The following is a 25206-nucleotide window of genomic DNA, read 5'->3' as shown; positions in this document are numbered from 1 at the left end:
TTCGTTTAATGCCTAGGTATGATATGCTATTCTCTGCCCATGAATAAGAAAATTGCTCTTTGTGTCGAGTGCTAGTGGGAGCGTCTAGGCCTAAGTCCAATACACCAATACATGCGATTTAGTGTTGTTAATTTTGTAATAGGAAATGTCACTGAACCAGGCGAGCGTTTTCTGGATCGCAGGGACTGAGCTGTCAGAGCCAGTAATCATAAGGATCACGTCGTCAGCGAACAGGCTAATTTTATGATCTAAGTTAGCGAGGGGAATGCCAGTGATTTCGATATTAGATCTTATTCTTTCAGCAAGGGGTTCCATGACTAGATTAAAGATTATGGGCGATAATGGACAGCCTTGTCTTGTGCCATTGGAAATTTGGAAGGGTGAAGAAAGAGTGTCTGCCGAGAACATCCGGGCCGAGGGAGAAGAGTACAAGGCCATTATTGCATCCTGTATTGGGCCAGTGAGTCCAAAGTTAGTTAATACTGCTGACAGGTATCCCCAGTGGACCCCGTCAAATGCCTTTTCGGCATCTAGGGACAGGAGGATCAATGGGAGTTTAGTCGATTCTGCATGATGGATAATATTTAATAGTCATCTAGTGGCGTCCGAGGTTTGGCGCCCTTTGGTGAACCCCGATTGGTCCAAAGAGATAAGGGAAAGTAGTATGTTTCCAAATCTGTTGGCTATTAGTTTCGCGTATATTTTTAGGTCAAGGTTCAATAGTGAAATGGGGCTGAAGTTTTTAGGAGGACTGCCAGATTGAATGTTTGGCACAGTGTAGGGGCTAAAGTGTCTTTGAATTGTTTGTAGTATTCCCCAGTGAAGCCATCTGGGCCTGGGGATTTGGAGCAAGGAAGCCTATTTATTACTGATATAATCTCATCAACTGTGAAAGGCGAATTTAGTTCTGAGAGTTGTTGATGTGATATAGATGGGAGATTCAGGTCGCCTAGGAATGCTTGAATTAAAGTAGGGGAGGATTGGTTGATGTTCGGATCTTCTTTGAGGTTGTAAAGATCTCGATAGGACGTACTAAAGGCGTCGGCTATGGATTGAGGTTTAAGGAGTTTTTCATTGGTGTGGGGATGGTGCAGAAACTGGATTTTTGTTTTGTTTCTGTGTCCTTTGACCTTTAGTGACATTGCTTTACCTGCCTTATTACCTGTGGGGTATGAAGTGGCCTTGAGTATTTTATAACATTTTTCATGTCTTTCTAGGAGAAGGGACCTCAATTCATTTCGTAGAGTGAATATTTTGTAGATTGTAGGAACTGGGAGGGATTCGTTTTATTTAGGGAGTCAGCGGTGGCAATATCAGCTGTGAGTTTGTCTAGTCTCTGGGTTCTTTGTTTTTTGGCTTTAGCACCCATTTTAAGTAACGCCCCTCTCATAACTGCTTTGTGGGCATTCCACACCACCACTGGGTCAGATACTGAGGATTGATTGATTAAGAAGTATTCTTCCAATTGTTGTTTGATAGGAGTGTGGCGTGTTAAGGACATAGTTGTTTACTCTCCATATGAAAGAATCAGGGTGATGTGAATCATCAGAGATAGTGAGGCTAATGGGGGCATGGTCTGACCAGGTGGTGGTGTGGATGCTGGAACCCAAAGTCTTCTGTAGTAATCGTTTGTCAGCCAAAAACAGATCAATACGTGAGTAGGTGTTGTGACGCGGTGAGAGGAATGTAAAGTCCCGCTTGCTCGCATGACAACACCTCCAAACGTCATACAAATCATTAGATGCAATAAAAGAGTCTAAAGGAGATGCATATCTTTGAGACCCTGCTGTGGAGTCCATTGTGTTGTTTGGAACTAGATTAAAGTCCCACCAGAGCAGTAAGTGACCCTGTTGGACTTTCCTCGCCCTTCGCAGTGTTTTCCTAAGAAAGCTCATTTGGCCTTGGTTTGGGGCGTAAATGGCAACAAGGGTGTAAGGTACATTGTTGATTGTACAGTTCAAGATAATATAGCGGCCTTCCGGATCAGCAAGATATTTCTGCATTGTAAACAGGACGGTGCTCTTGATGGCTATTAGGACTCCGCGTTTCTTCTGAGGGAAGGAAGAGTGGAAGACATGTGGGAATAGCCTGTGCTGGCATTTAGGGGATGCACCTAAGGCAAAGTGGGTTTCCTGGACACATATTACATCGCAGTTATGTGCAAGTGCTGATTTCCATAGTAAGTTACGTTTCGCAGGGTGGTTGAGCCCTTTTGCATTGAGGGAAAGGATGGTGATTCCCTTGGTGTAATGGGAGGGCGTGTGGTAGCACAACAAGTACTTACAGTTAACGATTGCAACTAATCAGATCTCAGGAGACCAGCTGGTGTAGATGTAATGGGTGTGGACAGTACTCGGAAGTCCAGGCGGGAAGATAATATACGGTGCTACAGATACAAGGAAAAGACAAGTTAGGATTTGAGGTAGACAATTTGCCTTGGGGGGGAGACTGTGTGTGCCTGAAACTCTTGGAGGTTCAGGTATGGCAGAAACTGTGAACTGAAAAGATAAAACAAGAAAACAAAACAAATGACACACAAGTATGTCAGTGGTTAACCGCTCATTTGAGCAACTGACTAAGGTAGGGGGAAAAGTTCAACAAGCAGGTGTGTAATCGCAGCTCCAGACCAGACTATAACAGTCGCTTATCTTTGTAATATGGGCTGATCAATCAACGGTGGGTGTTTTTGTGTTTCTCCCGGTTAAGGCCAAAGGTAAATGGATTGGGTTTCCCCTATAGGATCCAGTTGAGGTTGTGGAGGATCTGGTAGAATTCCCCAAGCATTGAGGAGCTTCAAGCCCCCCTCCAAAGTGGAGATAGTATGCGGTATACCATTGTAGGTGGTCAAGATGTTCGCAGGGTGGCGCCATTTGTAAGTAATCTTGTGGTTGTTCATGGCCTTAGTTATGGTTTTTAATTGCCTCTGCATTTGTAGCGTATACTGAGAGAGGACTGCGTACAATTGGATGTTGGAGTACGGTGCAGGGAGTGGTGATAGCTCTCTAGCCTTTAGAAGTATTTGTTCTTTCGCCTGAAAGAAGGGGACCCTCAGAAGCAAATCTCGGGGGAACATCCGCTTCAAGGTTTTGGTATTCTGTGTATATGATCAATAGTGAGCTCAAGGAAGCATGCTAGAAAACATAGTGGTCGCAAAGTTGTGCAGTTCTTTGGGCTGTATGGACTCTGGGATCCCGCGTATTTTGACGTTATTTCATCTGGAGCGGTCCTTGAGGTCCGTGATTTTAGATTTGATCTAAAGAGACCCATTGTTAGGTTTCCTGGTGATGAGCCCGACTTGATGGAAGAAGACTTCTCTTACAGCTCTGGTTCAGGGACCACTGGAATGGAGACAGTGGCCCCGTGAGCGCAGCGGGGTAGGAGTGTCTGACTGGAAGCAGCGGCTGGTTCTTCTGGATGCTGGAACTGCAGAGAAGTTGGTAGACAGGCAGGCAGCGATCAGCAGGCAAGGCAGTGGCAGCAAGGACTGGGTGCAGCAGACTTGAACAGCAGAAGAATAGTCAGGCGGGCCGGGTCACAACGGATAAGCAGGTAGGTAAGTACAGCAGGCAGGCAGAGGTTCGACAACAAAGGTACAGTCCAAAGCAAGGTCAGGCAGGCCGGGGTCAGAGCAGGAGAGGTCAGCGAGGTCAGACGGTAGCCTGGTCAGATATCACAACAGCAGGCAGATAGCAGGTAGTTCGGGTACAGAGCTGCAAACAAACAGCACCGAGTAGATGCAGCAGCCTTCTTTAAATAGGCCCACTGGCGCCAAACCGCGCTAACGCGCACGACGCGCACGCGCGAACCGCGTGCGTGCACGCGAACATCGCGAACGTCCCGATCGCGTACGCGAACACCACGCGCGCGCGTACGCGCACATCGCGTATGCGCACCTGCGCATCCGCCCATTTCGTGCGGGAGAAACCCTGACATTGCCCCCCCACAAGGGGCAACCTCCGGGTGCCCACAAGGTGCCTCTTTTCCGGATGAGCAGAGAAAAAGGCACGGACCAGTCTGTTGGCATGCAAATTACCATCGGGTTCCCACGAATTACTTTCTGGACCGTACCCCTTCCACTTAACCAAAAACTGTCTCTGACCTTGTCTCCTTCTACAATCGAGGATAGCCTCTACCTCATACTCTTTGCTACCATCCATAAAAATGGGTTGAGGTGGTCTGGAACTTCTACCCGGGAAGGTATCGGGCACCGAGGGCTTCAGCAAGGACACATGAAAGACCGGGTGGATTTTCATTGAATCAGGCAAGACCAACTCATACGACACCTCATTAATCCTTCTCTTTACAGGAAAGGGTCCCAAAAATTTGGGCGCAAGTTTCTTAGAAGGACAGGCTAATTTAAGATTGTTCGTGGAAAGCCATACCTGATCTCCGACCTGCAGGTTCAATTCCCCTCTTCTCTTACGATCAAAGGCCTTCTTGCTGTCTGCTTGAGCTTTGGATACCGCCTCTTGTAACACCCGATTGTTATGACTGAGGAAGGTCAATGTGTCCTGAACCGCTGGAACTGGTGACTCTGGAAGAAAGTCAGGCAGAAAGGTTAAGTGAAACCCGTAATTAGCAAAAAACGGGGACTGCCCTGTGGCTGAGTGACTAGCGTTGTTGTAGGAAAACTCCGCAAGGGACATCAGAGATACCCAATCATCCTGGACAAAGGACGTGAAACATCTAATGTACTGCTCCAGAGTCTGGTTGGTACACTCAGTCTGTCCATTGGTCTGGGGGTGGTAGGCAGATGACAGAGCCAGCTCGATCTTCAAACACTCACACAGGGCCCTCCAGAACCGGGAGGTGAATTGGACCCCCCTGTCAGACACGATGTTAGCAGGTACTCCATGCAGTCTGACTATCTCCTTTATGAAGACACGGCCGTCTCTGGAGCAGATGGAGTCCCTTTCAAGGGCAAGAAATGGGCCATCTTAGTCAGTCTATCTACAACCACAAAAATGGCCGTGCAACCTTCAGAGCAGGGAAGCTCGACAATAAAGTCCATCGTGATCATCCTCCAAGGCCGATCAGGTGCAGGAAGAGGCTTCAGAAGTGCCCAGGCCCGATTCCTTGTTGCCTTGCTCCAGATGCACACAGGACAGGAGTCGACATACTTCTTGCAGAAATCCTTCAGGCCGGGCCACCAGAAGGTACGCTGTACCAATTCCAAGGTCTTATGGGGCCCAAAGTGTCCTGCTAACGGGTGATCATGGAGGAGGGCTAGAACTTTAATCCGGATGCTTTCAGGCACAAAAACTTGGCTCTCCTTCCATAGAAGACCCCCTCTGGAAATCAGTGTGACCTCTGGTGGTGCAGGTGAATTAGTGGATGCCTCCCTGATCTGCGCCAGCAAGTCTGGTTGCACAAGTAGAAAGGTACTCTCAGGTAGTATGGTGTCCGGAGCAGCAAGGTCTTTGGTGGCAATCGTACATACGCGCGTCTGGTTTCACATTTTTAGATCGGGGACGGTAAGTAATGTGGAAACAGAAACGTGAGAAAAACAGGGCCCAACGGGCCTGTCGGGGCTTCAGACGCTTGGCAGTCCTCAGGTATTCGAGGTTCTTGTGGTCGGTGTAGATCAGCACTGGATGAACTGCACCTTCCAACAAGTACCTCCATTCCTCCAAAGCAGATTTGATAGCGAGTAATTCACGGTAACCCACATCATAATTCTTCTCGGCAGGGAAAAGCTTTCGGGAGAAGAACCCTACGGGGTGCATCAAATCGTTGCCGCCTTGCCTCTGGGACACAACTGCCCCCACAGCTACTTCGGAAGCGTCCACTTCAAGAATATATGGTAGGGAAGGATCTGGGTGGCTGAGGATGGGGGCAGAGGTGAACAGTCTTTTGAGTCTCTCAAAGGCCTCCTGGGCTTCCGACCCCCAGTGGAAGCGTACACACTGTTTTGTCAACTGGGTAATGGGGGCAATTATGGCGGAAAATCCCTTAATAAATTTTCTGTAAAAATTTGCAAAGCCCACAAAACGTTGTACCCCCTTTTTATCCGTAGGTGCAGGCCAGTCCAGAACAGCGGAAACCTTCTGAGGATCCATCTTGATGCCAGCCGGGGAGATCTCAAGCCCGAGGAATTGGATGTTCCGTTGCTCAAAGCTACACTTCTCAGCCTTAGCATACAGTCCATGCTGATGGAGCCGGAGTAGCACCCTGCCCACGTGACCCCGATGCTGTTCGAGAGACCCCGAAAAAATCAAAATGTCGTCCAAGTAGACGATCACAAAAATGTCCAGGAGGTCCTTGAACACATCATTAATAAGATGCTGGAAGGTGGCAGGAGCATTACAAAGGACAAAGGGCATGACCAGGTATTCGTAATGCCCGAAACGGGTCCTGAATGCTGTCTTCCACTCGTCTCCAGCCCGAATGCGAACCAGGTTGTAAGCCCCCCTTAAGTCCAACTTGGAGAAAATCGTGGCTGATCTCAGTTTCTGAAAGAGCTCCGGCATCAGAGGAAGAGGGTAACGGTTCTTGACCGTGATCTTATTAAGCTCACGATAGTCCACGCAGGGCCAGAGCGACTGGTCTTTCTTGGTCACAAAAAATATTCCAGCGCCTGCTGGGGAGGTGGAATGACGAATGAACCCCTTCTCCAAGTTTTCTGTAATATAAACCTTTAAGGCCTCCTGCTCCTTTTCAGACAGGGGGAAGATACGCACAAACGGGATCTCAGCTCCTGGAAGAAGTTCAATAGGGCAGTCATAGGGGCGGTGAGGTGGAAGTGTGTCTGCTCCTCGCTTGCTGAAAACATCAAAAAATTCATGGTATGGTTCAGGCACCAGCTGGCATAAGTCCTGATCAGAATCAAGGCAAAGAATGGTAGAGGGCACAACAGAATTCACACAAAGACAGTGCTCTTGGCAGTAGCTGGACTGGAACTTGATCTCCCCTGTAGCCCAGTTGATGCAGGGATTATGGGCCTGAAGCCAGGGGATGCCCAGGATCACAGGAAATAGAGGGGAAGAAATCACATCAAGGGTGAGGAGCTCTTTGTGCTGGGAAGGGGTACAAGCCATCAAGGGTAGCGTCTCTTGGGTTACTTGCCCCGATTTGATGTGGGACCCATCAGTCAAGAACACAGACAGTCCGTGGGTTTTCTTCTGAAGGGGCAAGGCTTGCAGACTGGCAAAGGGGGCATCGACAAAACAACTGCAAGCCCCAGAATCAATGATGGCGCTGGTGGAGACCGTCCTTCCCTGGAACTGCAATGAGAGAGGGAGAGCAAGGTGGGTTGTGCTGGCTGGCAGGGAAACAGGAACAGGAGACACAGAGGAAAGGCACTTACGTGTCTTAACAGGGCAGTTGTTAACATAATGTTCGGACCCCCCGCAGTAAAGGCACAAATTCAGCTGGCGACTACGGGCACGTTCCTCTGGAGACAAGGTGGGACGCATCAATCCCAGCTGCATTGGCTCAGGAGTGTCAGGAGCAGGACTGGCAGGGTCCCTTTGCAGAGCAGGCTGAGGACAGAAGGCGGGAATAGGAACCCTTGCAGTCATCCAATTTGAGCGCTGAGACTGAGTTGAGCGCTCGGCCCGCCGTTCCCGAAGTCGACGGTCAATTTGTATGGCCAAGGTGATCAACTCCTCCAAAGAGTCCGGGATGCCGACACGGGCCAGTTCGTCTTTCAGTCCCTCAGAGAGGCCCATGCGGAACTGATGTCTTAGAGCAGAGTTATTCCATTGGGTGTCTGCGCTCCAGCGCCGAAAGTCAGTAACATAGTCCTCGGCCGCACGGCGGCCCTGCTGGAGCGCAGACAGAGCAGATTCGACTGTGGCAGTTCGCTGAGGATCTTCATAAAGCTGTGCCATAGCCTCAAATAATGAAGAAAGGGAATGGGTAATAGCACTGTCACCCTCCAGGAGACAGTGGGCCCACGTCTGGGGTTCTCCCTGTAGTAGCGATATCACAAACCCCACCTTGGTAGCTTCAAGTGAAAAAGTCCTGGGTTGGAGGGCGAAGTATAGCTGACAGGCATTACGAAAGGCCCGGAACTTGGATCGGTCTCCTGAGAACCTTTCTGGAACAGGTACTCTCGGTTCAGGAGGGAGCATCACCACTGCAGGCTGGGTAGCAGGCTGAGTATGAAGAGGAGGTGATGCTGAGGTGGAAGGACTGGTACCGGAAAGGTGTTGAACTTGCTCTTCCAGTCTGGTATATCCCTCTTGGAGCGACTTCACAGCCTGTGTAAGGGCCGCTAAGTGGGTGCAGATCTCCTTCATGGCAGAAGCTTCTCCCGCAGGCTCAGTCATGGGGCTGTTTATACTGTTAGGTTTCCTGGTGATGAGCCTGACTTGATGGAAGAAGACTTCTCTTACAGCTCTGGTTCAGGGACCACTGGAATGGAGACAGTGGCCCCGTGAGCGCAGCGGGGTAGGAGTGTCTGACTGGAAGCAGCGGCTGGTTCTTCTGGATGCTGGAACTGCAGAGAAGTTGGTAGACAGGCAGGCAGCGATCAGCAGGCAAGGCAGTGGCAGCAAGGACTGGGTGCAGCAGACTTGAACAGCAGAAGAATAGTCAGGCGGGCCGGGTCACAACGGATAAGCAGGTAGGTAAGTACAGCAGGCAGAAGAGAAGTGCAGGCAGGCAGAGGTTCGGCAACAAAGGTACAGTCCAAAGCAAGGTCAGGCAGGCCGGGGTCAGAGCAGGAGAGGTCAGCGAGGTCAGACGGTAGCCAGGTCAGATATCACAACAGCAGGCAGATAGCAGGTAGTTTGGGTACAGAGCTGCAGACAAACAGCACCGAGTAGATGCAGCAGCCTTCTTTAAATAGGCCCACTGGCGCCAAACCGCGCTGACGCGCACGCGCACGCGCGAACCGCACGGTGCGCGCGTGCACGCGAACATCACGACCGTCGCGTACGCGTACGCGAACACCGCGCGCGTACGTGCACATCGCGTACGCGTACATGCGCATCTGCCCGTTTCGTGCGGGAGAAACCCTGACACCCATCTCTTTGTTCGGAATATGCATCTACTAATTCGTTCACCGCATCAGTGCATTCTCCCATTTTGTTTTCCATGAACTGCATTCTATTGTCCATGTGTTTCATTTCCAATAAGAATCTATTGATCAGTGATGATAAATTGGTCATTAGGGAAGACTGTAAGGATAAAAGCATATCCTTCATTGTTGTATCCAGCACAGGTTGCCCTGTGGTCGGGAATTGTGCTATAGAGGATTGTAAAGCTGAAATAGCAGAGTCATTATGGAGGCTGTACTCACTGTGTCTGAGGCCTGGTTGCTAGGATCCATCCGCATCTTCGATTTCACCAGGCTCTGGGAAGCCAGAGTGGAGGGAGATGTGTCAGGGGGGTAGCATGACAGCATATCAGCTTGTATTTCCCGTGGATGAGCATCAGGGAGATCCGTGTAGCTCAAGGAGTTTCGCGCTGTGTCGGTGGCGCCATCTTGGGCCTTGCGGCGGAGCTGGAAGAAAAAGGACTCCAGTCTTTTCGGGCCACTTTCCTGGAACCGCTTGTGGAACATCGCCGTGGCGGAGGCTCCGGAGAAGCGATCGAGGCTCTGTAGAGCTATTTGCGGTGGTACGATCGCTCGGTAGTCGCTGATTGTCCGGTCTGGGTAGCGGAGCTCTCTGCTCAGGCATCCATCTTCGTGCGCGCGCAAGCCACGCCCCCTGGGTTATATTTTTTATGTCCGTACAGAAACAATTTAATAGAGAAACTTTCAAATTTAGAAACAATACAGGTGGTAACTGAGTCAGTCAGACAGGAACATCTTGCTCTTTTTACATTCACTTTATAGATTTGATAAACATCAGAAAACTCTGCCCAGTTGACCTTATCATTAGCTGCACTGTTCTTATTAACATCCTCCTCCAAGAACCAAAAGCATTTAATCAGATCTGTGCCTTATGTTGGCCATACACTGAATGGATGTCAAATGGTTCCTGATAAACCAAACCATGGAAGGCCCAGACAGCAACCCCCACCCAACAATCTGAAATTTGAAGGAGCTGGGTGGAAAATTGTTGGCTGAGCAGCAGCTACATCCAACCAAATGTAGCTACATTTTGGTTATTATGACAGCCACGAGTCACGGCTGTCAGAATACAATATCCAGCAGGGAAGATTCCTACATCCATGCTGTCTCGCCCCCACACAGTGAATGGAAAGCTTTTACCATTTCTTGAATTCTACACTGATCAAGATTTCTGTCATAATCCAGTCTCTGGCTTTCCACCTGCCTGTGTTTTTTACTATTTCCTGAATACCATCAGGGTCCCTCAGACATGGTTCTACAGTTGTTCTTAACCACTGCGCTATGGGCAATTGTTGGGCCATGGTTTCCAGACAGCTGATGAAGTTAATGCCCCGTTATCTAGGAATTCTCTCATTATTTCTTCCTTATTTCTTATTTCTTGGCAACATCTTGGAGTCTAGTCTAGAGAAGGATCATTGTATCCCTCACTGATGAGCTTCACGTGGAAGCTGGGGGGCAAACAGCTGTTCTAGGACATTGTCAAGGCTGTTTGAAGAAGATTTTGTAAGAAGTTTGTCCTCCTGTTTATTTCTGCTATAGTTTTTGAGTGTTCTGAATTCTTAAAGAGGAAGTAAACCCTGATGGGTTTACTTCCTCTTTTTTTCCCTGCAAAGGTAAAGCATAATGGACTACTATGCATTGCATAGTAGCTCATTATGTGTCACTTACCTGACACAGGAGCCAGCGAAGTCACCGCTGATCCCTGTAGTCCGCCGCATCCATGTTGCTGGTGGCGTCTCGCAGCTCCGACAAATCACAGCGGCGAAGCCGCGATGACGTCACTCCCGCGCATGCACACGGGAGTCGCGTCTCGCAGCTCCGCCGCTGCCACTCGGCGAAGCCGCGATGACGTCACTCCCGCGCATGCGCACGGGAGTCGACAAATTAGGCAAATCCATTCATGGATTTGCCGCATTTAGTGCGCCTGCGTGCCGCTGTCTACGGCGCATGCGCCGTAGACAGCGGTGCCCATTTTCGGGCAAATATCTCCTAAACCATATAGGTTTAGGAGATATTGCTTGGACCTACAGGTAAGCCTTAATCTAGGCTTACCTGTAGGTCCAAGTTGTTTGGAAGGGTTTACTTCCTCTTTAAGTCTTCTCCTGTTCAAGTTTCTGCAAAAAAATACACAAAAAGACATCCTCTAGGCCAGCCGTCATCAAATGGCGGCCCGCGGTCCGAGTCCGGACCGAGCGGGGCTTCCGCCCGGACCGCTATGCCGCCAGCATATTAAATGACAGCAATCACTGGTTTGCTGGGACCGCGGGTTTCCCTAGCAACCAGTGACGCTGTGCGCATGCGCCCGCCCCCTGCTCCTGGCCGCGTCTCGGAGCTGAAGACACGCACGCTCACAGATAGTAGGGGGTGTGACGTCACGTGCGCGCTCCGCCCCCCATGCTGCCCGCGGTTCCGAATTCCCGGGTCCTGGCTCTCCGACTCCTTGAGGCAGCTTCTGTTGTGCCCTCCTGCAGTTGAGGTATGTGGGCACATAGTGATCATGACTGTATTTGTATATTGGTAATTTGCAAAATGCTGGGCTTTTTTGTAAGGGGCATGGTGATGGGTATATTTGTCATTTGCACAAGGCTGGGCTTTTTTTGTAAGGGGCATGCTGATGGGTATATTTGTAATTTGCACAATGCTGGGCTTTTTTTGTAAGGGGCATGCTGATGGGTATATTTGTAATTTGCACAATGCTGGGCTTTTTTTGTAAGGGGCATGCTGATGGGTATATTTTTTATGTGCACACTGATTTGCATGTTTTGTTAAGGTGCGCCTTAACAAAATATGCCCATCAGTTTGCACTTAAAAATATATCCATCAGCGTGCCCCTTACAAAAAAAGCACAGCATTGTGCAAATTACAAATATACCCATCAGCATGCCCCTTACAAAAAAAGCCCAGCATTGTGCAAATTACAAATATACCCATCAGCATGCCCCTTAAAATAAAATGTGTTCATCAGAGTGCCCTTTAGCATAAAATAAGGGTCACGCTGATGGGCACCTTTTATGTTAAGGGGTACTCTGATGGACAAATTTAATTTTACGGGGCACGCTGATGGGTATATTTTTAATGTGCACATCGATGGGCATATTTTGTTAAGGGGCACAACAAAATGTGCCTTACAAAATATGCCCATCGATGTGCACATTAAAAATATACCCACCAGCATGCCCCTTAAAATAAAATTTGTCCATCAGAGTGCCTCCTAACATAATAGGCGCCCATCAGTGTGACCCTTATTTCATGTTAAGGGGCACGCTGATGGGCATATTTTATTTTAAGAGCAACACTGATGGGTACATTTTATATTAAAAGGGCCACTTTGATGGGCAAATTTTAAGTTAAGGGGCACATTTTGTTGTCCATCAGAGTGCCCCTTAATATAAAATGTGCCCATCAGCATGACCCTTATTTTATGTTAAGGGACACCCTGATGTGCACATTTTGTTAAGGGGCACTGTGATGGGGACACCCGATGTAAAGGGGCACTGTGATGGGGACGACTGATGTAAAGGGGCACTGTGATGGGGGCACCCGATGTAAAGGGGCACTGTGATGGGGGCACCCGATGTAAAGGGGCACTGTAATGGGGACACCCGATGTAAAGGGGCACTGTGATGGGGACACCCGATGTAAAGGGGCACTGTGGTTGGGACACCCGATGTAAAGGGGCACTGTGATGGGGACACCCGATTCAAAGGGGCACTATGATGGGGACGACTGATGTAAAGGGGCACTGTGATGGGGACACCCGATGTAAAGGGGCACTGTGATGGGGACACCCGATGTAAAGGGGCACTGTGATGGGGACACCCGATGTAAAGGGGCACTGGGATGGGGACACCCGATGTAAAGGGGCACTGTGATGGGGACACCCGATGTAAAGGGGCACTGTGATGGGGACACCCGATGTAAAGGGGCACTGTGATGGGGACACCCGATGTAAAGGGGCACTGTGATGGGGACACCCAATGTAAAGGGACACTGGGATGGGGATACCCGATGTAAAGGGGCACTGGGATGGGGACACCGATGTAAAGGGGCACTGTGATGGGGACACTTGATGTAAAGGGGCACTGTGATGGGGACACCCGATGTAAAGGGGCACTGTGATGGGGACACCCGATGTAAAGGGGCACTGTGATGGGGACACCAGATGTAAAGGGGCACTGCGATTGGGACACCCGATGTAAAGGGGCACTGTGATTGGGACACCCGATGTAAAGGGGCACTGTGATGAGGACACTTGATTTAAAGAAGCACTGTGATGGGGACATCTGATGTAAAGGGGCACTGTGATGGGGGCACCTGATGTAAAGGGGCACTGTGATGGGGCACCCGATGTAAAGGGGCACTGTGATGGGGACACCCGATGTAAAGGGGCACTGTGATGGGGACACCCGATGTAAAGGGGCACTGTGATGGGGACACCCGATGTAAAGGGGCACTGTGGTTGGGACACCCGATGTAAAGGGGCACTGTGATGGGGACACCCGATTTAAAGGGGCACTGTGATTGGGACACCCGATGTAAAGGGGCACTGTGATTGGGACACCCGATGTAAAGGGGCACTGTGATGAGGACACTTGATTTAAAGAAGCACTGTGATGGGGACATCTGATGTAAAGGGGCACTGTGATGGGGGCACCTGATGTAAAGGGGCACTGTGATGGGGGCACCTGATGTAAAGGGGCACTGTGATGGGGACACCCGATGTAAAGGGGCACTGTGATGGGGACACCCGATGTAAAGGGGCACTGTGATGGGGACACCCGATGTAAAGGGGCACTGTGATGGGGACACCCGATGTAAAGGGGCACTGTGATGGGGACACCCGATGTAAAGGGGCGACACCCGATGTAAAGGGACACTGTGATGGGGACTCCTGATTTAAAGAAGCACTGTGATGGGGACATCTGATGTAAAGGGGCACTGTGATGGGAACGACTGATGTAAAGGGACACTGTGATGGGGGCACCTGATGTAAGAGCACGGTGATGGGGACAATTGATGTAAAGGGGCACTGTGAAGAACACACCTAATTTAAAGTGCAATCAGATGGGCACATCTGATCTGGTGGGGACACCTGATGTAAGGAGGCACACGTATGGTGACATCTAATGTAAGGGGGCACGCTGATGTGGACACCCTATGTAAGAGGGCACCTTTATATAATGGGGCACTCTGATGGTGACAAATTGTATAAAGGGGCACACTGATGGGAGACACCAGCTGTAAGGGGGCTTTCCATTGCAGAAACCTGATGTAAGTGGGCACTCTGACAAGAATGCCTGATATAAGAGAGTAGTCTGCCTTTGGCAACTTATTTTGGGCGTAGTCTAATGGGTCAATGAATTAATGAATTAGGCTGCGTACACACGGGCGGATTATCCGCCCAACTAAGTTCGTCAGACAATCCGACAGACAGTCCGTTCAACTTTTGAATGAACGGACTTGACCACACACGATGAACAGACAGTCCGCTGAAAGCTTGCGCGATGACGTGTACGGCATGTACGACGGGACGAGAAATTCGACGTCCAATACACTGCAATGCAACCTTCGCCGTGTAAATCCTTTCTGAGCATGTGCCAAACTTAGTCCGTCGAACTAGCCTACTCACGAGCGGATTGTCCGCTGAAACCAAGTTTGGACGGACAAAATTACGGAAATTCCGAAAGACTTAGTCCGTCAGACTGTCCGCTGAAAAAGTCCGCTGAAGCCCACACACGAGCGGATTGTCCGCTGAAACACGGTTCAGCGGACTAAGTTGGACAGACAATCCGCCCGTGTGTACGCGGCCTTACTCTAATAGGGGCAACTGATGTAAGAGGGAAAACTAATAGGGACATTTACATTTACAGAATATTACCAAAGTGTGTGGAGGAAACCGTAGCAAAAGTGACCGAGAGCATGGCTTGTGCCAAGAAAAGGAAGGTAGACACTGAAAACCGAGTCTTCAAAGATGAATGGACAGACCAATATATGTTCATTCTTCCTGTGGGAAGTTTAAAACCAGTTTGTCTGATTTGTTGCGAAACCGTGGCATTAATAAAAAGTAGCAATGTGAAGCGTCACTACGAAACAAAACACAGCTCGTTTGCGCAAACATATCCACAGCATTCTGAGGTAAGGGCACGTAAAATAACGGAACTGAAAGCCCAGTATGACAGATCTACCAAAGTCCTCTCACATTCATTTACAGCCCAGCAGCGTGCAAATGAATGTTCACTTAAAGTAGCATGGATTTTGGGGCAACACAAAAGACCATTTACCGATGGTACATTTGTAAAGGAGTGTTTGAATGCTGTTGCTCAAACTTTACTTGAGGGTAAACAAAAAGATGAGCTGTGTGGAAAAATCAACCAGATCCCACTGTCGGCGTCAACAGCAACAAAAAAGACTGAAATATTAACAGAGGATGTTTTGGGACAACTTGATGCAGCGATTCAGAGTGCAGTATGCATTTCTTTAGCCATTGATGAATCAACGGATATAACTGATAATGCCCAGCTTTTGGTGTATGTAAGATTTTTTCACAAAGAAACAAAAGAACTTTGTGAGGACCTGTTAGGTGTAACACCACTTGAGACGCACACAAGAGGACAAGACATATACGAGGCCATTAAGGAGATTCTGAGAAAGAGGAAGATCGATCTGAAAAAGGTGGTCTCGGTTACCACAGATGGTGCCCCTGCCATGGTAGGAAAGGAGAGAGGAGCTGTGGCACGACTGAAAGAGGACAACCCTGACCTTATTTCTTACCACTGCATTATTCACCAGACTGTCCTGTGTGCCATTCTATCGGACAAGTTTGCAGAAATCATGGACACGATGATGAAACTCATCAACTTCCTCAGAGTATCCTCATCCCATCAACATCGTTTACTAAGAGAGTTTCTTAAAGAAGTTGAGGCAAATGCAAATGACCTTTTACTTCACAACAATGTTAGATGGCTAAGTAAAGGCAATGTATTGGAACGCTTTTGGTCCATTCGAACTGAAGTAGCAGCTTTCTTAGTGCAACTCAAAAGTCAGAAAGCAAGACAGTTTTCACTGTTTTTACAAGATGAAAGCACAATGGAAAATATCGCTTTCCTAGTGGACATAACATCACACCTTAATGAACTCAATGTAAAGCTCCAAGGCAAGAACAATTCCATCTGTGATTTGATGACCGCTGTCCGCTCCTTCCAGAGAAAACTGGATTTGTTCAAGGAAGATCTGCAAGGAGAGTGCTTGCATTTCACAAAGGTGAAAGAACAGATTCAAGGAAAGAGAGATGTTTCTTCTTTTGTTGACTTCATAAATAAACTCATTGGAAACTTCAGTAAAAGGTTTGATAGCTTCAGTCTTGGACATCAGATCCTCCTGTTCATTCACAATCCATTCCTCATTAAAGATGTCAGAGTGTTTTCAAAGGAGGTGATGCAGACCTTCAAGTGGGCACATGAGGGATCTCTACAGACAGAAATGATTGACCTGCAAACAAATGTCGCACTAAGAGAGCACTTTGAAGGAACTGATCCGGCTAACTTCTGGCTACAGACTGTGCCTGAGACTGATTTCCCTTGTCTAATCAAGGTAGCACTACACACCTTGACCATGTTTGGATCTACATACAGCTGTGAGTCAGCTTTCTCTACTATGAACATTATTAAAACAAAGTATCGTTCCAGGCTCACCAATGAGCACCTACATATGTGCATGAGAATGGCAGTAACTCAATTTAAGCCAAGATTCAAACTACTGGCAGGACAATCAAAATCCCATTTTTCTCACTAGACAGGAAAGTTTTTTGGGTGTTAAAAAATTGAAATAAAGTCAGAAGGTGCTTCTTTTACTTGAAAAATGGATGTGCTTTTTATGTTTTATTAAAGAGTTATGGATTTGCTTCCATGTTTTTTTTGTTAAAAATAGTTGTTTGTTTTCCTTACAAAGACAAGAGCAAATGTAAAGCTATCCTAGTTCCAACTGTCCACATGTTTAATATTGTAACTGAAACTTGACAATAAATATTGTTGAAATGCTAAGGAAATTGTACATTTCTCATGTTTTTGATAGATATACAGTGACTACAATCTTTCTGAGTCATAGCGCAGACTTCAGATTCGGACCTCGGCCCAAAGAAAATTTTGGCGACCGGACCTCCTTGAATTTTAATTCATTACCCCTGCTCTAGGCTGAGGCTGAGCCTGTGTTGTCAGTGTGCTTTGACTGTGTCTGTGGCAGACAGCCTCTGTACTAGCAAGGAAAACCAGGGCATATTATCAGCAGCTTGTGTTTTTGGTTATGAAACAACCCCAAAGTTGGTGGAAATATTAAAGTTATAAACAATAAGTTAGGCACAATTAAAAAGACTAATGTGAAAGGTGCAGTAAAACCATTCAGTATGTAATATGCTAACAAAGGATTACTGAAAGATATTATATTTTCTTTAATTTTAACTGGCTCAAAATGAAAAGGTTTGGAGTCCTTACCTTTTTAAATACAAATGTACCGGTATGTGATTATCTATGGCTTTAGCTGGGATTAATGAGTGCCAATATTTTAGACTGTCAAAAAATATCTCTCTGTTGGATGAGTTTGACTGAATAGACTTGCAACGCAGGGCACTGGTTTGAACACCATATTCTTGTTTTTACAAATCTGTCATTGATCCTTATACTGCACACAAATTCTCTGTCAAGGAAATCATGCAATGTGGTTGAAACACATAGTATTCTTGAACCACATAATTTGACAAAAAGACATAAGAATAAACAATTGACAGGCGTTGTATTGACTTGCAAATACATTCTTCTTGATATGCTCTCTGCTAATATGTAAGACGAAGCCTGAGATTTTGCTTAGCTCAAGCAGAGGTGTAGAATTAGACAGCCTTTGAAACTACAATCACACACAGAAAAACATACATTATCTCATAAATCTATGAAATCTGCTTTTATAACAGACATCTGCAAATCAAACCTAAAAAGAACTCTTGATGACTTGTTTGGCATTAGGGATGAGCTTTGAGGTTCGAGTCGAACTCATGTTCGACTCGAACATTGCCTGTTCGCCTGTTTAGCGAACAGTGAACAATTTGGGCTGTTCGAGGCAAATTCGAAAAGCCGGAACACCCTGTACAAGTCTATGGGAGAAATCTAAAGTTCTAATTTTAAAGGCTAATATGCAAGTTACTGTCCTAAAAAGTGTTTGGGGACCTGGGTCCTGTCCCAGGGGACATGAATCAATGCAAAAAAAAGTTTTAAAAACTAACGTTTTTTCAGGAGCAGTGATTTTAATAATTTTTAAAGTGAAACAATAAAAGTGTAATATTCCTTTAAATTTCATACCTGGGGGGTGTCTATAGTATGCCTATGAAGGGGAGCATGTTTCCCGTGCTTAGAACTGTCCCTGCACAAAGTGTCATTTCGCAAGGAAAAAAGGTCTTTTAAAATCACTTGAGTGTCAATGAGTGTTCTCCGTATCACGGAGCCAACAATTCATTCATTGATAAAAAAAAAAAAGCGTAGGGTTCCTCTAAATTCAATCACTAGGCCCTTCAGGTCTGGTATGGATATTTATGGGAACCCCGCGTCAAATAAAAAAAAATTGACGTGGGGGTCCCCCTAAAAATCCATACCAGACCCTTTATCCTAGCATGCAACCTGGCAGGCCACAGGAAAAGAGGGGGGGACGACAGAGCGCCCCCCCTCCTTAAATGTACCAGGCCACATGCCCTGAACATTGGGAGGATACTTTGTGGGTCTGTGACCCCTCAAAGCACTATGTCCCCATGTTGATGGGGACAAGGGCCTCATCCCCACAACCCTGGCCCTTTATCCTTCCGGTCAGCCTCACCTGTCAGATCCTCCTCCCATTCCTCTTCCTTCTCTAATTTTTGTACCTATTCACTCCGAATATCCAATCCCGGGTTTTAGGACTTTCTGTTTCCTGCCATTTTTTTGGGATTAGGCTCTTTGCTATGTTAAACAGGATTGCGATTATCAAAGCTTTATATTGCCTCACTGATCTATTAGACCCATGAAATAAACACCTCCATGGATACATTGGAATGTTTTCATTAGTGATTAGCTCTATAAGGTCTAGTATATCCCCCCAATATTTTTTAATGATGGTACTGTCCCACCAAATGTGGAACATTGTGCCTTTATTTTTACACCCTCTCCAACACTCGGAGGACCTTTCTTGCTGCAAGTGACTAATTCTATCAGGTGTGAGATACCATCTTACCAAACATTTGTAATTGTTTCTGCCATCTTGGCATCTATCGCTGATCCGTGAGTCATTTTCCAAATTTTCCCTAATATCCGTGTAATGTATTTAGTTCCTATTTCCCTTTCCCATCTCTTGACATATGGAGGGGCCTCCAATCCCTCTCCCTCGGAGAGAATTTTGTATAAACATGTTATATTATTTTTAGAGTTCCCCTTCATGATCCACCTCTCAAACGGGGTGTACTCTTCTCCAGATCTAATTGGGGTTGGTAGTTTCTCCACAAAACATTTCAATTGGATGTACCTCCATATGTCAATTTTCATCACCTCCATGTCTAATTGAAGTTCTTGTAGAGTACGTATTTTACCATTTTTTACTATATCTTTCACTTGCACATTATCTTTTTTAATCCAGTTTTCCCCCACTTCCTGCCTACCGGGCTCAAAATATTCAGTTTCCTTTAAGTAGATCAATGGTGAATTGTACTTCCATTTTTTGTGAATATGTAACCTGCCCCATACCTTAAATATTGTGCGTGTAATATCATGTGTATTTTGGCCCAGTGTTCTAAATTGAGGTGGATTCCATATTATGTTACCTAAATGTGAATTACTCAATGTGTATTCTATATTTATCCATCTTGTATAGCTGCTCTCCTTTGCTCATTCAATTAATCATGAGTGTATCACCGCATTATAATATTTCTTATAATCCGGAAGTGCTAGGCCTCCCTGATTTTTTTCCTAGATTTAAAATCGTGCCTGAGAGTCAGGGTTATTGGTGTCCCATATAAAGCTAGATATTATACCTTTCAAAATTCTAAAGAAGGATTGTGGGATTGTTAAAGAGAGCATCTGGAATTTGTAGAGGATTTTAGGGGTTATCATCATTTTTACAGTGTTTATTCGCCCGAACCATGACAAAGGACAAGTTGACATTTTTTAATTTCTTTTCCTATTTTGTCCAGTAAAGGTATATAGTTTATCATATAAGTTTTTCTTAAGGTGTCAGTTAATCTTACTCCTAGATATTTAATGTCCTTTCTCCATGAGAAATGAAATTCCTTTGAAAGATTTCCTTCCTCTGATTTCTTTATATTGATGTTTTACAGTTTCGATTTATTCGGATTTATTTTAAAATTTGAAATTTCTCCATTTTTTTTTTTAACAAGTTGGGGATCATTGTCCTAGGCTTTGTTATGAAGAAGAGCACATCACCAGCGAATGCTGCTAGCTTGTGCTCCTCCTCTCCCACCCTAATCCCCCCAATGTCCACACTGTCCCGGATATATGACAATAAAGGCTCCAGGGACAGTATGAACAATAAGGGGGAAAGTGGGCACCACTGTCTAGTACCGTTTTTCATTGAAAATGGCTAAGAAGATACACCATTCACTTTTACAATTGTTTGGGGGTCCCTGTATTACACTTTTATCCAGCTGACCACCCTGGGGCCAATTCCCATGGCCTCCAGAGATTTCAGCATATAACCCCAGTCTACCCTGTTGAAAGCCTTTTTGGCATCTGTCGACAGGAGTAGGCTGGGGTCATCCCCGATCTTAGCAGCCTGTAGGAGCAGAAGTGCCCAGACACCATTGTCCCTTCCTTCTCTGCCAGCTATAAAAGCAACCTGGTCCGGATGGACCAGCTCGGGCATCTTCTCCCTCAGTCTGTTGGCCAATACACTTGCAAATAATTTAGTATTCAGTAAGGCAATAGGTCTGTAACTCGAACAGAGACTGCTGTCCCTACCTTCTTTTAGTATAACTGTTATTGATGCCAGCAGAGCATCTCTTCCCATTACGCATTCTGTTTCTAGTTTGTTCCAATAGTGGCAGAGTTTTGGGACTAATACTTCTTTGTACTTTTTATAATAAAACATTGTAAAACCGCCTGGCCCCAGGCTTTTGCCCGAGGGCGACTTTTTTAAGGCTTGATAAATTTCTTCCTCTGTTATTGGTCCCTCCATACTGGTCCTGTCAATCTCTGATAATGAAGTTAATGCTCCGTTATCTAGGAATTCTCTCATTATTTCTTCCTCATCCTGTACAGGCTGGTCCTTCTTAACTGCATAAAGTGCTCTATAATAGTTCCCAAACTCCTGCACGATCTCATTTGTGGGGTAAACTGTCTCTCCTGCTTTATTTTTTATTTTTTCAATGAAATTTACTTCCCTTTTTTTTCTTCACCAGCCTAGATAGATGTTTACTTGATTTGTCCCCCCAATAATGTTTATTCTACACAATTCTATTTATCTCCTTTCTAGATTTGTGCTCCATGATGTCATTGAGTTCTCCTCTTTTATTTATTAGTGCATGATAAACTTCCTGCTATTGACTCCTAAAATTTTTATGTTCTTGTTCTAGTCTGGAGATTTCTTCTAAAAGATTCTTAATATTTTTTTCCTTTTCTCTTTTTTTCCTTGCGCCGATGGAGATGAGGATCCCTCTAATATAAAACGTATGCGCCTCCCAAAGCGCTGCGGCCCAGATATCCCCAGTATCGTTCATCAAAAAATAAAACTCAATTTCTTTCCAAACTTTTTCCCACATCTCCTCCTCTTGTAACACACTTTTGTTTAACCGCCAGGTAAACGGCACTCTTTGCATACCCAGGGTCCTCAGCTTCATCGAGACCGGAGCATGATCTGATATAGACATTGTTTCTATCTTCAAATCCCTGACTCGTTCTATCATCTACAAATATGTAGTCTAGTCTACAGTAGGTCCCGTGCACAGGGGATAAGAAGGTATAATCTTTGATCTTAGTGTGTTTCACCCGCCAGATATCTATAATTTGGGACTGATGCAATTCAGATTTTATCGCATTTAATTGTACCTTACTCGTCCCCTGCGCATGGGACATGCTATCCATCGAGGGGTCCAGTCCGATGTTTAAATCCCCCGCTAGGATAAGCTCCCCTGCCTTAAACCCCTCCAAGCGGTTCAACATCTGCTTCAGGAAACTAATCGGATTTTTATTTGGGCAGTAAAGGTTCGCCAGAGTGTATATTCGCTCACCCAATCTGCCTAAATTTATAAATAGAAAACGGCCTTCTGGATTAGTCACTCTTTCAGTTATGGTAAATTTGATTTTCTTTGAAAACCCCACTGCGACCCCCTTTGCCCCCCTTATAGTAGAGTCGCTGTAATACCAAGTGGGGAAATCTGTTGAGTATATTTTGATATTAGTTTCCTGAATCAGATGTGTCTCTTGTAGAAACACCACGTCTGCCTGGCATTGTTTAATATCTCTAAGAAACTTATGTCTCTTGATCCAGGAATTAAGTCCCTTCACGTTATATGTCAAAAATTTTTAATCCATCTTCTACTCTTGTTTTTATCTAGGAATACTCAGGGGCAGAAACATTACCTTAAAATCTTGTAGGTCCCTTCGCCCTATCTGATGCATCCCATCCCCCATCCACCCCCTCCCCATCCCCCCTCCCTCCCCGCCACCCCCTCCCCCCCTCCCTCCAGCCATAGCTGGGCCTTGTGCCCATAGTAGGGTATCTGTACTGATCCCAACTTGGCCACTAACTCCCGAGGGTGGATCTCAGGTCATGTCGGCATGGATCCAACCCCTCCCCCCTCTAAGAAGGGAGGGAGAGGGGTTGGAGCATGCAGGATGTTTCACCCCCCAAACTCCTTAACCACTTCAACCCCTCGCCCGGTAATTCATCCCAGTTCTTCATTCCCTATCCCTAGGAGCAAGGGACGGCTAGAAGAGACCTAGAGAAATACAGTGTCACAAGACAAGCGACCTCTAGAGCAGTGCAATGTCCAATATCAAACAGTGAAATAACCCCCCCCCCCCCTCCCTTTATCCACTCCGCTTTTCTTAACTCTTTCCATTAATTTGGGATAGTAGGGACAGGGATGTCCAAGTTTTTGCAAAACTCTTGAAGGTCCTCAAGGAATCTCAGTTGGACTGTCCTCCCTTCATTGTGAACCATTAACATTGATGGGAATCCCCAGTTATACTTTAAATTTGGCGCCCTTAGTAAATCTAAGAGAGGCTTCAATTTTCATCTCCAAGCTAGTGTCCCTGCTGACAAATGAGAGAAAACTTGGATCTCAGTTCCTTCTAATTGTAGTGAGGGTATTCCTCTCAATTTGTTCCAAATTTAATTTTTATCCTCATATGCATGAAACTTGACTATAACATCTCTAGGAATCCCTTCTCTGAGTCCCGGAGGTTTCCCAATCCTGTGGACCTCCTCTGCCCAGGATTAGGTTGAATAACTTTTCAATTTTTCCTGACAGGTCTTCCCCTTGTTGTTCTGGTAGGGATGGGATACAGAGGTTTTGACGTCTACTTTAATTCTCCAGCTTTATAGGATATCTCTGTTATTAATTTGCAAGGCCTTCACTTGAAATTCGAGTCCCTTTATTTCTTGTGCTTGCTTACCAGATATTTCCTCCACTTCCTCCACCCTCCTTAAAAGATGAGCCATAGCTATTCTTACATTATTGATCTCTGATTTAATAGAGATTTCTAGTTTGTTAAGCATTTATATCATTTCCGTTTTCGTGGGAATTTGTGCCATATCCCCTAATTCAACTGGCTCGTTTACATGGGAAAAAGAAAACTGTTGAATGCTCTGAAGCAGATATTAGGGGTATGAAATCTAGTGTCATCAATACTGAAATCACTGTTACTACTTACTAATGTACATGAGTGTGAGAGTGTGTGTGTGTGTGTGTGTGTGTGTGTGTGTGTGTGTGTGTGTGTGTGTGTGTGTGTGTGTGTGTGTGTGTGTGTGTGTGTGTGTGTGTGTGTGTGTGTGTGTGTGTGTGTGTGTGTGTGTGTGTGTGTGTGTGTGTGTGTGTGTGTGTGTAGTACTGGATTTAAACCTTGGGGAGCCCGGGGCCACTTCAAGTTGGGGGGGGCTCTCCACATAGAAATTTAATTATATGACAAATGAAAAAGTGAACTGAAATGAAGGACAAATAGCTTTTGTTTAGAAAAAAAAAAGGTTCCAAAGAAGACACATGCCTGATATTTTTTGTCGATTTTTTTGATTGAAAAAATACACATCACTCAGGTAATTATAACTGGCAAGTCATACATCACAGTAATGTATCACACTACAATATTTTCAAAAAGTCTTTCTTCATGCACTTAGCATCTGCAAAATCTTTAATTAATTCACCAAACTGTATCATCCTGAGGACTCTCGACAGTCGATAGGCACAGAACACTAAGGGGGTCATTTACTATAGCGCTGTGTGCTAATTAGTGCTAATTACAGGAATCTAGTAAGGTAAATCATTTTGAATACATTAATTCGGAGGTTGAGAGGAAGTTTAGCCCATTCCTGTAAATTATCCCTTAGCCCTTGTACACACGGTCGGATATTCCAAGGGAAAATGTCCGATCGGATCGTGTTGTTGGATAATCCGACAGTGTGTGGGCTCCAGCGGACTGTTTCCGTCGGAATATCCGACCAAAAAAGAGAGCTTGGCTATAAAATTTTCCGACAACATGATCCGATGCGCGTCAGTTCCGATTGTGTGTAGCCTAGTCCGATGGACAAGGTGCCACGCATGCTCAGAATAAATTCTGAGTCCGAAGCGCTCGGTCAGGTAAAACTACCGCTCGTAATCGATATAGCACATTCGTCACGCTGCAATGCTAAAAATTATTTAATGCAGTGCATTCTCTTTTTCTTTACAGTGCTACAAGAATGAAGTTGTTTTGCTGCTCATATTCACACGCACTTCTCCCAAACTTAATTCTTTATTCTTTTTCCTCATTTCATGAATACAATATTTTAATTCGTCACATCTCCCCAATCATTTTTTTGGGTTTTAAATTTAATGATTGGTTTTTTAATCAAGATCTCCTTTTTTGACAGTTTGCTCATCTTCGCAATTTTTTTGGTTTGTTTTGTGTGTCAACTTACCACAACATCATTATTATCTTTTTATTTTATTGGTTTCTTTTTTA

General features: G+C 45.9%; 1 protein-coding gene across 1 annotated transcript; it reads left to right on the top strand.

Moving 5' to 3' along the window:
* The first annotated feature begins 14944 nt into the window (after positions 1–14944).
* Positions 14945–16816, top strand: LOC143929819 (SCAN domain-containing protein 3-like). The gene has a single exon (XM_077453794.1). The coding sequence runs from the start codon at positions 14945–14947 to the stop codon at positions 16814–16816; it is 1872 nt and encodes a 623-aa protein (XP_077309920.1).
* Positions 16817–25206: the final 8390 nt, after the last annotated feature.

The sequence above is a fragment of the Lithobates pipiens genome, unplaced genomic scaffold, assembly GCF_037356315.1.
Source record: "Lithobates pipiens isolate NorthernLeopardFrog02 unplaced genomic scaffold, aLitPip1_a1.2 Scaffold_25, whole genome shotgun sequence".
Lineage (NCBI taxonomy): Eukaryota > Metazoa > Chordata > Amphibia > Anura > Ranidae > Lithobates > Lithobates pipiens.
Note: the sequence above shows the minus strand (reverse complement) of the source record. Positions and strands in the feature narration are given on the sequence as shown.

Coding starts and splice junctions, on each gene's coding strand:
- LOC143929819 (XM_077453794.1), top strand. CDS start 14,945: ATGGCTTGTGCCAAGAAAAGGAAGGTAGACACTGAAAACCGAGTCTTC.